The 12,580-nt window shown below is 48.1% G+C and overlaps 3 protein-coding genes across 3 annotated transcripts; 2 read left to right on the top strand and 1 right to left on the bottom strand.

Moving 5' to 3' along the window:
• Window positions 1-2,631: 2,631 nt before the first annotated feature.
• Window positions 2,632-3,150, bottom strand: BO87DRAFT_167313 (uncharacterized protein). Its single transcript, XM_025618298.1, has one exon. The coding sequence runs from the start codon at window positions 3,048-3,050 to the stop codon at window positions 2,682-2,684; it is 369 nt and encodes a 122-aa protein (XP_025483882.1). The 5' UTR covers window positions 3,051-3,150; the 3' UTR covers window positions 2,632-2,681.
• Window positions 3,151-6,865: 3,715 nt separating this feature from the next.
• On the top strand, window positions 6,866-7,506 carry BO87DRAFT_167293 (uncharacterized protein). The gene has a single exon (XM_025618297.1). It carries the CDS (start codon window positions 7,052-7,054, stop codon window positions 7,409-7,411), a length of 360 nt encoding a protein of 119 aa, XP_025483881.1. The 5' UTR covers window positions 6,866-7,051; the 3' UTR covers window positions 7,412-7,506.
• A 1,308-nt stretch (window positions 7,507-8,814) lies between these two features.
• On the top strand, window positions 8,815-11,013 carry BO87DRAFT_373265 (camp independent regulatory protein). The gene has a single exon (XM_025622503.1). It carries the CDS (start codon window positions 9,234-9,236, stop codon window positions 10,659-10,661), a length of 1,428 nt encoding a protein of 475 aa, XP_025483880.1. The 5' UTR covers window positions 8,815-9,233; the 3' UTR covers window positions 10,662-11,013.
• Window positions 11,014-12,580: the final 1,567 nt, after the last annotated feature.

Genomic DNA, 12,580 nt, shown 5'->3' with positions numbered 1-12,580 from the left:
GAATCCCCTCTGTTGGCTCCTCTCTTTGGTCTCGCTCTCGCTCCATTTAGCCACACATAGCGGACATGCAACAAGGGCCACATTATCTACTATACTAGTACTAGTCCTCAAGAACGTGGGGACTTTCAGGATTGTGGAATACGGAGAACTAGGGAGTCCAGTGACTCAGATTCGGTGGGGAAAAAAGTAGGCACTGCCAGCCCAGAAGAATGGCACGGACACTGACTGGATCCTGGGACCGGACCCAGACCGGTCGGGTCGGTTTCGTTCCTCCCACTCGCCTTGGATACGAAGCAGTACGTCCACGTAGGAGAGAGAGAGAGAAACATGCCTGCTTAGTATGTCGAATCATCTGCCACGCAATCAATGCCATTCTCCTTTGCCTGTTAGGATGCAATTATTACTATTACCTACTTATGAATATCTTTCCAAGACATGATCGCTTGAATACCCAGTGACTAACGAACTCGATATTAAAGATGTGTCATTCTATGGGGTTTAATCAACTACTATCCGCTCTCACTCCAGTCTACCTTTTCTTTTTCTTCGCTCTCTCTAACCGAACCCGTCCCGGGGCGCTGGTTCGGAATACGAGGCTTCGTTACCCATCAGTAAGGGATGATGGCAACTAACTGGAAGCTGTAGGTATGGATTCGAGCTATATGCCTCCTAGTTCCATGCTGGGGCACCTTGGATTGGACACTACTGTAGAGTTAGCTGATGAATGCGCAGGATCCTAGACTGCCAACATAGCATAGCATATAGCTTGAGAGCCTGTCTGGAGTGCAGCAAGTGAACCTTTCATTCTTCTCTAGGGTTGCCTCCTGCTTTGGGTCGCTGATCATCAACTTAGCTGAACAGGACCTTCATCGGAGTTACCTGGATCAAGTAGACTTTTGTTACCAGTCACCGTGTCGTAGTAGTAGTAGTAGTAGTAGTACATGAGGTGCATCCTCACTTGACCATTGGCCCATGTATGCACCAGGCACCCAAGAGTTTGATCTTTCCCCCGGTGGCTCTTGCAGCTGCATGCAATACTATATGTATGGGTCCTCTCTCGGTAACCATTTGAGTTTCTGGGTATAGTAAGGGCTTCCTCGTCACAACCAAAATCCTGTCAGGCAGGCAGGCAGGCAGGCACGGCTTGTATGAAGCCAAGTCTGTCGCAGCTTCCTAGTAGCTCCTGTTACGGGATGGATTGACCATGCAAACGGAGGTCACTTCTCCAAGATCCCTCTTTACTCTCGTTCCTCATCTCTCAAAAAGCAAATTGATCATCCACCATCATGCGATATCCACTAACACACATAGTGCCTGAGGCTCGAGAGCAACCCAGCTTAGAGTTTCCTGGCACTGGGTCTGTCATTGTTGGCCCACCGCCTCCGGAGGAATAAATGTCAGCAAGCCAGCAAGCAAGCAAGTCACCACCATCACCACCGGCCTGTCAACGAGGGTTACCTGACGATCAAAATCCAATTCGTGCCGGGTAATCGAGGAATAGTGCGATCTTCTACTGTGGTAGAGCCTATTGTAAGACTAGTCTTGATGGATGCTTTTTTTTATTCCCCTCCCCCCGGTCTTCAGGGTGGAATTGAGTTTCGACAAGCACCCACCGGTGCGATCGTCTACTGCTCACCCACTTTGTCGGGACCTTACTATCGGACCAGTCCCTTACCACCCGGTCTGGAAGGACGATCTCCTACCACAATTGCACCTGCTGTTGACCCAAGATGAGCCGCAAAACCATGCTACTAACGGGAAAAAAGGCCCAAGAGTCGTGCTCGCGCGTCTGTCGGCGCTTCCGTGGGTGGACTCGCCGGGCAACAATAAGATAGCTCAGATTCACAGCCCCAGCAGTAGCAGCAGCATCAGTCACCTATGGCTTTTGGATCTGCTGGGGATCTCCCGCGAAAGTTTTGGCGACGGTCCAATATAAGCTCTAGGAACGGTGCCCCCCTGAATCCTGACAAAGTTACCGACAATTCCAGTCGATTCAACTCTAAACATTTTAGAGTTGGGCAGGGCTTTATTGGTTTTCTCCTAGCGACCTAGTCTGGCCCCTACTGCTGCTTTGGCCTGAGGGCTCTTCAGATGATCGCCGTCGTGTGGGACGCTTTCTTCCCTATTGTTCCGCTCTGATTTCCTTTTTTTTCTTTTTTTTTTTTTTTTTTTCTGATTAAAATTATTATTATTATTATTATTATCGTTATTATTTGCCCACCCCCTTCCCTGCACCCAGTCTCCACGCCCTTCGTATTCGAGCGTGCGTGGCATAGGCACGGTATATGTCATGGAGGACCAGGACTATTTGGGGCTTTGGGGGGGGGGGGGGAGGGGTGGCTTTTGTTTAGGAAGGGAAAGCTCCGCTTCTGCCTTCTTTCATCCCGATCGAGCATCCCCGGGGGATCCCTGCTGGCACATTGGAGCAAAGACTTTCTGCACGGATCCCGACGGAGCCTGACTGGAACCGTCGACCGGTCCAGTGGAAGACCTCGAATCTAGACATCGACGCTGCCTTGCTGACAGGCACGTTAAGTATTTTCTTTCCTTTTTATTTTGATTTAATTATATTTTTCATTTGATTATCATTATTTTTATTTCTATTATTTCTCTCCTCCTACCAGAAAGTCGATCAACTGGGCACTTGAACGTCAGCGGTTAGTCGGAACCGTGGAGCAGGGTTACTGAGCAGACGGCCATCTCCTTGAACTCCGGCCGCAGTAGCGGGAGCGACGGAGGAGCCGACGAGATGTGAGCGAAGCAGGCAGACTGGTACAGAGGAAAGTTGACGCGGCGCACAGTCCTCCTCTTGGGCATCTGGTCGTCATGCGGTTCCGTCTACTCGTCACAGGCCACCACGGGTTGCGCTGTCCTCTACTGGTTATGAATGTTCTATGGAAGCTGACGAAACCAGTGGTCTTTGGTCTTATTGTTGAGAGGGTTCTATTGGGTTGGAAATAGGTCACCGGTGCGGCCGGGATGGATCGTTGACGACTAAAGTGCGGGTATGATGATGGGCGGTGATGATGACAACCGAGGTCATCGATCATTTTCCCTCACTACTATCCATGTGTGTGCGCCATGTTTCTCTTTCTCTCGGCTCTTCCATTCTCCCCTTTTCTTTGTGTCTGCCCTCCCCTCATCCGGTAAGTGCTTGGTTTGAGCATGATATCAGTATCACCCCGTTTTAAGGATTTTATTGTGAGTGTGCGTTGTGGTGTAGGCTGGATATAATGACTACGAAGACTTAGATGATCAGAGCCCGAGGGAAGTGTCGGAAGAGGATAAGAGAGGGGAGGGGAGCTACTGTGAAAAGGCGCGCGCATATGGGCCGCAGAGCTCGGACCGCGTTTGCCAGATTGGGAGAGTCACGGAATCCAGCCGGAGGAGGCCCAAAGAGAGAGAGAGAGAGAGAGAGAGAGAGACAGAGACAGAAAGATGGGGGATGGAGCAGTTGCCGGGTCGAGCGCATACCCGATTCGATGTGTAGCAATTGGATGGGATGCAAGTTGCTGGGGCGTCCCAAATCTTCTCCAGACCCTCTTCTCACTCTCTGGGACCAATCCGAACGGGTGCCGCCTTGACGCCATGCAATAATCACCCGTCCTCTCACAACCCCCGAGATCTGAGCCCTGGGAAGAGGAGGCGGCCGTTTGATTGAGTTGTCCTTTTTTGTCTTTTTGGTTTTACTTTCTTGCCCTTCCTCCTTCCGTGAGCTAAGTTAGGTATGTTACTGGGATGATGGTGGTCGTACGGGTTTCAGGAACCTGATGTTTGATTTGGATGGGCTATGACGATAGATAGGGTAGTATTGGAGAGAGGGACGAAGTATGTATGGGTGTGTATGTAAGTAGTAGTTATGTAAGTAAGTGTGGTGGTTTGCTGGATGGGCTTACTAAAGATCGCCCACTAGGGAAATATTAGGTAAGTTAACTAGCTACTTAGTTAAATGGCAGCTGCTCGATGACGATGTGAGAATGGGTGATGATTTAATAGTGCAGCGAGAGGGAAACAAGACCATGGAGGAGAGGAACAAGAGGAAGAGAAACTGACTAACCCCGTATTGTTACTGAATTGACGGATTGGGGATAGGGCCGTCCACTACTCCGTATACCATTTTCATCTTACATTTTTCTTTTTTACTTTTTTTTTTTTTTTACTTGCTGTTCTCAGTATATTCGAATGTGTTATACTATGTAGTGGTTGTAGCATACCATGTTGAATATTGCTTGATTCTTAAGAACACTCCCAGTTACATATCTTACTACTTAGATACTGAGCACAAGAGCTGGTCGATCGACTCTGCCCGAAAAAGGCAAAAAGTGGATTCTTTTTAGATTTCTGGGCCTCCCCGATCCATGACTGACCGGTGCACATCAAATCAAATCAACTTACAATTTACTCTCTTTTCGTCAGGGGCGGAGCCGTGGTTGAAGTGACCGCATTTGCCCCACCCCTGCAGCCAACCCCTCAATCAGTTCCAGTTCAGTTCTTTTCAGTTGAATGGAGTTGTGGGAGTGTACTATGGGATTGATTTCATGGTTCTACTTTTCATATGATCAGGAGGAATCAAAAAGAAGGGATGAGAAACATAACATAGCAAAACATGATTGGGGGTTTCCCATATGACGTTTTTGCCAATTGGCTGTTATGTAGACCTCTACTAGTAGTAACAGAAAAAGAATGCGGAGAATGGCAGACGACCCGATAAGATTCCTCAACCATCGACCATCATGTAGAAATCAAGCAATCAATCAATCGGTCAGTTAGTCGGTTAGTCAATCAATCGCTCGCAACATTCCTGAGTGAGTCCTCTCTCCCCTCTCCTCTCTCCGCTATAGGATGATGACCCGGTGGATATCTTGACAACAAAACTTCATCCCTCCTTCCTTTAGTTATCGAGGCGGTGGGATGGCATGGGATGGTCATCCCGACCGTGCACGGTAGTCATTGAGCCGCCAGGAATACACGCTCGGATGTAGTTAGTTGGTTAGTTAGGTAGTTAGTAGTAGCTCTGATCCCTCATGGGGCGTCTGTCCTCCCGTCGAATTATTTCCCGCCTCCTGTGTTTCTTTCCCACTTCCCCCTCCCAAAAAGAGGTGTAGGTAATAGTAAGTACGTAGTAGGTCCAGGCGGCTCACGCCTAACTTGACACAGCCTCGCCCCCCCCCTCGTTGAATCCTTCCTCTCCCAACCGAAAATCCCTCCCGCACTAAGTAGATATATGATGGCATTAATATCCCTCGTTAATGGTGGTCTCCTCTCCCTCTCGTTCCTTCTCATGGGCTTATGGCGGGGGTGATAGTCGTGGAAACATGTCTGGTTATTGGTGAACTACTGCTTTCTTTACTAGCTAGTGGGTAGTGACTCCATACGATCTACCGTGATAAATCCAGGATTCGAGAGTAGTAGGAAGGATTACCAGCCAGGATGGCTTTTGTTATGTCCATAGCTAGCTTGCTGTTCGTTTCCCCCCTACGCGGCTCGCGCACGCTCGTTCGATTTACCCCGGCTTTGGCTGACATGCCTCCCCCTTCTACTACTCCTTCTAGCTAGTTTGGCTAGCTAACTTAGTTACCTACTTTACCTACCTGCCTACCTACCTAACATCGTACTTAAATTCACACTGGCGCATACTTAATTAGCCCGTATCCTTTCTCTCTATATCTATGGTCTATATCTGATCATCCCTCCCCTCTCCCTTCTCTCTCCCCTTTCCCACCACCCCCCAAGACTGACTTGCACTGCGCGTGTCCTTTACCCGAGTCTATCCGTCATTCCCATCTCCAATCCCAAACCCCCTCATCCGATAATAACCCGATAATTTCCAATCCCATGCCCCGTTTATCCATCCTTCAGGTACCTGCGATTCACCACACCGTCCTGGGGCGTCTGTCTCATCTTGGATTTCGTCTCGAATTGGCGGTCCCTTAGCGATCCCCCCGATCCACTCTCCCGTCCCCTCATTAACCTCCTTCCACCCACCCCTCTTTCATCAATTTTGACTTTCACTTGTTCTACCTAAATCTTAAAATCTTCCCCCCCTACTCTTCTCGTCTTGAATCTCGGATTGTTACATGACTTGTTCCCCACTACTGACTGTTTTCCCTGCATTGGCGTCTTTTGGAGGATCTTATCTTGGTCATCCTTACATTTCCCAAAGTTTACGAGTCTATCTGGAAGGGAAAGCAAGTGAAAGAGCCGCAAGTTAAACCGACGTTGACAACAACAACAGCAGAAGAAGAAGAAGAAGAAGAAGAAGAAGAAGAAGAAGAAGCAGCAGACAGTGGGATAAGAAGACGCAGTCCAAGTTGAGTTGATTGTGTGTGTGCAACAAGGCCGATAAAGTCAACGTCACTCCGCTGCCACGGCTAAAGGTTGGGACCTACTTTTAGTAGTTACCAGCAACCCAAAACCAAACCAACCCCAGCAAAGTGAAACGGGGTACCTGCTTCTCATCATCCCCGCCAGCGTGGATTCACACTTTCTTCAGTTACTACTCCTGGTAAGTCAGTTGCTCTCTCTTGTCTGTCGCTCCTTGGGAAGTATGTACCAGGATTGGATCAATACCACAATACCACACACACATACCCTGTGCCAACACATACATTCTCCTATCATGACTGTCCAGTGTTATGCCTATTTGTTGTTCTTTGCTGCGAGATTGATCTGTAGACATCCATGACTACTAAATGTGGTTTGGTGGTGGATGTTTGGATTATCTCAATTTCCCCCCTGTTCCTCCTTCGATCCTAGTTCCTCCCCAAGCCTATCTTGTGTCATACTCTTTTCTTATGCTTAACTAAAACTACCATTTGACTGGATCTGCAATTTGCATCGACTAGATTCCCCAGTGGATCTGTTGATATTCGTTCTGTATTTTATTTTCCTCTTCGTGTTTTGTTCTTTACCTTCTATATTTGTTTCCACTTCTATATCTCTTTTTGTTTTTATTTTATTTTTTTTTAGCCCCATACCCACACTAGCCCATTCTTACCGTCTGTCGTTCGATGTTGCCTCCCACCCCCAAGAAGAGTGTGAAGCAGGAGAGATGGGTGCGTGTGGTGTGGTGCGCATCTTTTGGGCGAAAAGGAATGAAAGATGGAGCCCGCCGATGGCCTCTGCCTCATGGCCGGAGAGATCCACCGGCGGCGGTGCTTCTGGCGGGCTTGTCCTGCTCCTTGGGATCATTAGTTGCACCCACACCCCATCCGTCCTTCCCAATTTCTGCCTCCTCCCTCTCCCTCTCTGGCACTGCTCGGGCCTACCAGTCTGGGTCGCCCCGCCTGCAGCCCGGTCGCTCTTCATGACGGAGGATGTTTTTTTTTTCTTCGCTGAACATGTCCTTCCCTCCGTCTGCCTGGCCGTTTGGCGTTCCCTGCAACCCGCACCATGCCCGGCTCTGGTCTAGTTGGACTGGCCATGGTAATTTTCCCTTCCCTTCCCTGGTTTTCCTGATCACCAGGAAGGGGGAGGGGGATGAGGGCCGCCTCTTTTCTATTCCTTATTTTCTTACCTACCTTCCCTGTCGGGTTTTTTGCTTCAAAAAAGGAAAAGAAAAAGATAGATAATTCTTCCTTATGTTTAATTGTCTCTTCGTGTTATTTTCGATGATTTTTTTTATCTCTATTTTTTCTCTCCCCGGACAACTCTTTCCCTTCCCTATCTTTTGGAAGGATAAGGTGTGAGAGTGAGAGGAAAGGGTAAAAAAACACGATGCTTTTTACAATACCATACATGGGTACCCTGCCAATGTTCTGGGAATTGGGATGATTTTTTGGCGTTATTTTTTTCGATTTTTTATTTTTTTGGCACTGCTGCTCTTCCCCCATACAACTATTCCATAATTTCCATTGGGATGGGATTGCATTCCTTTTTTTTTTTTTTTTTTTTATCTTTTTCGCTCTTATCTTATTTTTCCTAATTTTTTATTTTTCGTTCCCTTTTCCTCTTTTTTTCCTCTTTTTTTTTTTTTTTTTAATTTTCCCTCTTCACTTTTCTGATTTTTTTTTTTTCCCCTTCCCTTTTTTTTTTGTTTCCTAATTTATTATATACCTGATTTTCCCTTTTCTGATTTATTTCTATCTGCCTCTTTCCCCGTCTCGTTCCACGGATGTTTAAGGTCAACTATTGTCCCCTCTTGTCTTCCGAGTCCACCACACTCCTTCCCTTCAAGCATCCCCATTCACTTTGAAACATTCCTGGTCTCTACTTGCCTTTGGAAATTCATCGCACTTCGTTTCTCGCATGGCCCGGGTGGCTTTACGTGAAGCTCCAAAGTGGATAAATCGGCTTACATACCTGCTCCGAAACAGGCACCGAACAGCTCATACGGCGTAAGCTGAGCTGGTCTCCCTCTCTTTCCCTCATCACTATCGCTTCTCGCGCAGTGGATTGTTGCCCATACCAACAATTCCCGAAACTCCGCATCGTCTTGCGCAGCAGCATCAGCAACAGCCTTTTGGGTTGAAGAGAAACTCCCGCGCCCAGGGTATTTAAACTCCCTGTCAAAACGGGTTTCTCCTTGCAAGCAGAAAGCTTGGGAATTCCCGCAGCTGGTTTGGTTGGAGACTCAACCTACCTCGATCCGATCGCTATCCGTGGAACCGGAGCTCCAGTCGACCCAGCTGCATTAGGGCCAGACGCTGCTCTCCAGATCCAACCCTTTCCCTGTGCGAGGATTTGGGAAAAAGGACGGGCCCGTGCTCGCTGTCGATCCGGCTCGCCCAAGTCTGGTAGTAGCCCTTAAACTCAGAAGGAGGGGGGCGCTTTAAACTCGCGCCATCGGCCCTCTTCTACGGTTCAACCATCACCGTCAGCTCTCTCGACTTGTCATTCTCTCACCTTCGCACCAGAGGTTCCCACTCCTCGTCTTCCCCCCAAAGGTTATTTGCCTCCCCCTCCCTGCTTTTCTGGAGTCCCCCGATTCACTCCCTTTTTCCCCCTCCCTCCCCCCATCCCATTCATTTTTTAGCTCGGGACATCGTCCTAGCTTTTTCTGCAACGGCCGATAACAAAGAAAAGAAATTCTGACAGCCTGTCAGGCGGGATTGTTCTGATCCTATTCACTGCTATTCTTCCTCTGCTTGGTGTCGAAACGCCAGTGTCACCCTGGCCAATCCGTCTAGCCGAGTTACTGGGAAACCTTGATCAACGGTGGTGTTAACCTTGATTGATTTTACCTCTTTGCCCCCCTTTCAACTAGGTTCGAACCTACAAACAAACGCAAAACAATGGTCAACGGCACCGCTACGGTGTTGGAGCCCACCTTTACGGGATACGTCGCGACAACACAGGATGCGCTGATTCTCTTCGAGGCTTGTCTGACGGGAGTGCTGCACCATGTGCCCCGTCGGCCCCACGATCGCGAACGTGGTCACCTGGTCCGCAGTGGCAGTGTGTTCATCTACGAGGAGAATTCGTCGGGAATCAAGCGATGGACGGATGGAGTGACCTGGAGTCCCAGTCGAATCCTGGGCAACTTTCTCGTCTACCGCGAACTGGAGAAGCCATTTCCTCCCGGCGAAAAGAAGCGAGCGATGAAGAAGGCCAATCGACGCCCGGTGCCTTCGACGAGACCTGGGGAGCCGTATCCGCGACAGGACAGCAACGGCGGTTATTCGCCGTCTTCGACACCCGGTCAGTATCCTGGAGACCGACCACACCAGTCGGACGTGGAGAGAGCGTTGGTGGGCTCGCTGGTGGACTCGTATGGCTTCAAGGATTCAGGACTCGTGAAGAAGACGATGAGTGTGACGGTTTCGGGGGTGACACACCACCTGGTCTCGTATTACAGCGTGGAGGACGTGATGCGCGGGCTGTTGAACCCGCCATCGATGGTCGACTCGCTGCGGTACATTCGGCCTCGTGCAGAGCTGACACAGAAGCAAAGCTTCCGGGCACCCATCGATGACTTGGAATCAGGAGGTTTAGAGAACCCGAACGACCCCCATACGATCTACGGATACCGACCTCAGTTGGTAGCACCGCCCGGGTATGCGATCCCCAATCCTCATCCCGAATTCTATATGCACCCCGCGCCGTATGCTGCTACGCATGCTCCGCAGACTGCGGCCATCCCGGGATACTCGATGGCAGGGTCGATTTCGGCGCAGCCAGCTTCCAACCCGTATCTCCCCGCGCCGTCTGCACCTACCCAGATCCCGCAGAAGCCAGACGACTACTCTCAATTCCGGACACCCACTCAGTATGGAACGAGCTTCGATGCTCTGGGTCACAATGCGCTGTCGTCTTCGATCCCTTCTGCACTCAACACGGGCATTCCGAGTTCCTTGAGCGATCGCAACCGATCCCAGTCGGACCACAGCCCTTCGGCCTATCGCAATTCGTCAATATCCTCACGCAGCGTTGCGACCGACGCGACCTCGCCCATCGATCCGGCCACGCCGGCCACATATTCACGGGGAGGAAGCTTCAGCCTGGGTCCGCTTGATGGTCCGCATCAACCACTGGAACAGCGTGGCATGTCTGCGTTTGATCCTGGCATCCCGCGCCGGGAGTCGAACCCGATGCATGCGCCTTATTACCCGGGCGCAGACCGGCATCCGTACTACGTGAGCGCTACCGCACCAGCAGCTCATGCCAATTACCCCGTGTCGACATGGGCAGCGGCTGCTGCTCCGGCGCAGCCTCAGATATGACTCTGAATTCTCCAACGACCATAACTTGTGGTTTTACCCTCGCTTTAACTTTGTTTCTCACACCCCCCTCTTTATTTTCTTCCGTACGAATTTTATTTTTCTGTTGTTTCTCAGAAGGGCGGCAATTTGGGAATAGACTATGCATATACGCTGTGGATGAATACCCGGGTGGGAAAACGCTCTTAGAGGAGACATGGGTGGCTTTTTCCTTGTTGCTGCTGCTTCTGTTACCCCTACGATGATACGATGTCGATCAAAATACCTTCTTTTTTTTTATATTTTTATTAGCCTGTTCGCGGGTAGTACCCTGGGGGGTTTTCTGGGATTTATTCTGTGTTTTCGCTGTTTGGTGGTCTATGATTTGTTGCGAGTGTGGATTGGTTTTCTGTCTTTTTCATGCGATTATGAGCAATGGGACGGTTTTGGGTGGCATGGTTCTGGGGCGGCTATCTGTCAACACTTTTGTTTTTGTTTTGTTGTTCGTGCTACGTGCTACTCTACGTGATGCTCATTGCTTTTGTGTCTGTGTGCTTGGTCCGCTATCATCATATCCTTAGTTGTTACATATGGGAGAAACCATGGGTTCTTAGTGGTGTACATGGAAACTATTTGACGAGATGATCCCATCGGTGATGCATACAACCAATCGATCGATCAATCAACAATCAATCAATCAATCCTGGGTTTCAAGCTGATTTTGTTCTTGGCAAATATTAATGGGTTGTGGTTGTGGTTCGATTTGATGCTACGGAAGGGCTTCTTCTTGTCATGTGCGGGAAGGATAAGTTGGTGATATCATCAATTATCATCTCATCACATCATTGTCGGGGTCTAGACATGACTGATTATCCAATGGATGATTATTCATTCGTTTGGTTTATTGATTGATCTATGAGAATGCAGTAGTTTACTATAGCCACAATTTTCTTGAGTTATAGGCATATAACTTGTATGGTCAATCTACAATCAATCAGTCAATCAATCAATCGGTTAGTGGGTGACTACTGATGCATACGACTCTTCTTCCTGATCTTAGACATGGAAGAAAAGCCACTTGATATCTCTAATGGTCTAGACCAGGTAGTATACTAGTAAGTGTTGAAAAAAAAACAAGGAACTGAGTAGTAGTGAGAAGAAAGAGAAGGTACATAGTGGATTGGATTGTAATAAGGTAGTAGTAGTAGTAATCAAGATCGAGGCGATCGATCGAATCGAATCGAACCGAACCGGGAAGTTTAAGGCAGTGGTAGTAGATAGTATGGGTGGATGTGGATGTGGGAAATGGGTGAAGAAGTTTAATGTCACGGTGACACTTGACACTTGACACTTTGCTTTTGGCTATCTCCACAACTTACCTCCACTTCTTACTTACAAGGTGATCTAGACCAATTACTGTATTTCTCTCTCTCTCCATTTCCACTCACCAATATATTTGAGGCTTGTTTATTATGTGCTGACTTGATTATTGGAATAAATGTGGACTCTGTATATTATCTGGCTCATCTCTGACTCCAATAATAATGATGATAATAATGAGTTCATTGCAGGTTCTTAATAAGTACTTGTAAGTTTGTAAGTTTGTAACTATGTAACTGTGTAATTTATGTACTTGCTATATCCTTTTCTCTAAAAATCAGTATGCTAACACCTGAACAGCTCTCATAAATATATATATATAATCTAATACAGAATATATTGTTAGTATTTTAGTAGTATTTAAATTCAACTGGGTTCAGGTAAATGTTCGCCTTTATACACATCATGATTTGATTGTATGTGTGTAAACTACATGTGGTAAGGTTTGATTGTGCTAGATAATCTTAGGTGGTAGTCTAGTCTGTAGAAAATTCTCTATTTTCTCAAACTATATACCTAGAACTTATGAGGTCTGTACATTACTACTATTAGTAGTCACTTTA

This window comes from Aspergillus neoniger (assembly GCF_003184625.1).
Source record: "Aspergillus neoniger CBS 115656 unplaced genomic scaffold BO87scaffold_4, whole genome shotgun sequence".
NCBI classification, from domain to species: Eukaryota; Fungi; Ascomycota; class Eurotiomycetes; order Eurotiales; family Aspergillaceae; genus Aspergillus; species Aspergillus neoniger.
The sequence above is the reverse complement of the archived record's forward strand: the minus strand, read 5'-3'. Positions and strand labels throughout refer to the sequence as shown.

Coding starts and splice junctions, on each gene's coding strand:
- BO87DRAFT_167293 (XM_025618297.1), top strand. CDS start 7,052: ATGGGTGCGTGTGGTGTGGTGCGCATCTTTTGGGCGAAAAGGAATGAA.
- BO87DRAFT_167313 (XM_025618298.1), bottom strand. CDS start 3,050: ATGATCGATGACCTCGGTTGTCATCATCACCGCCCATCATCATACCCG.
- BO87DRAFT_373265 (XM_025622503.1), top strand. CDS start 9,234: ATGGTCAACGGCACCGCTACGGTGTTGGAGCCCACCTTTACGGGATAC.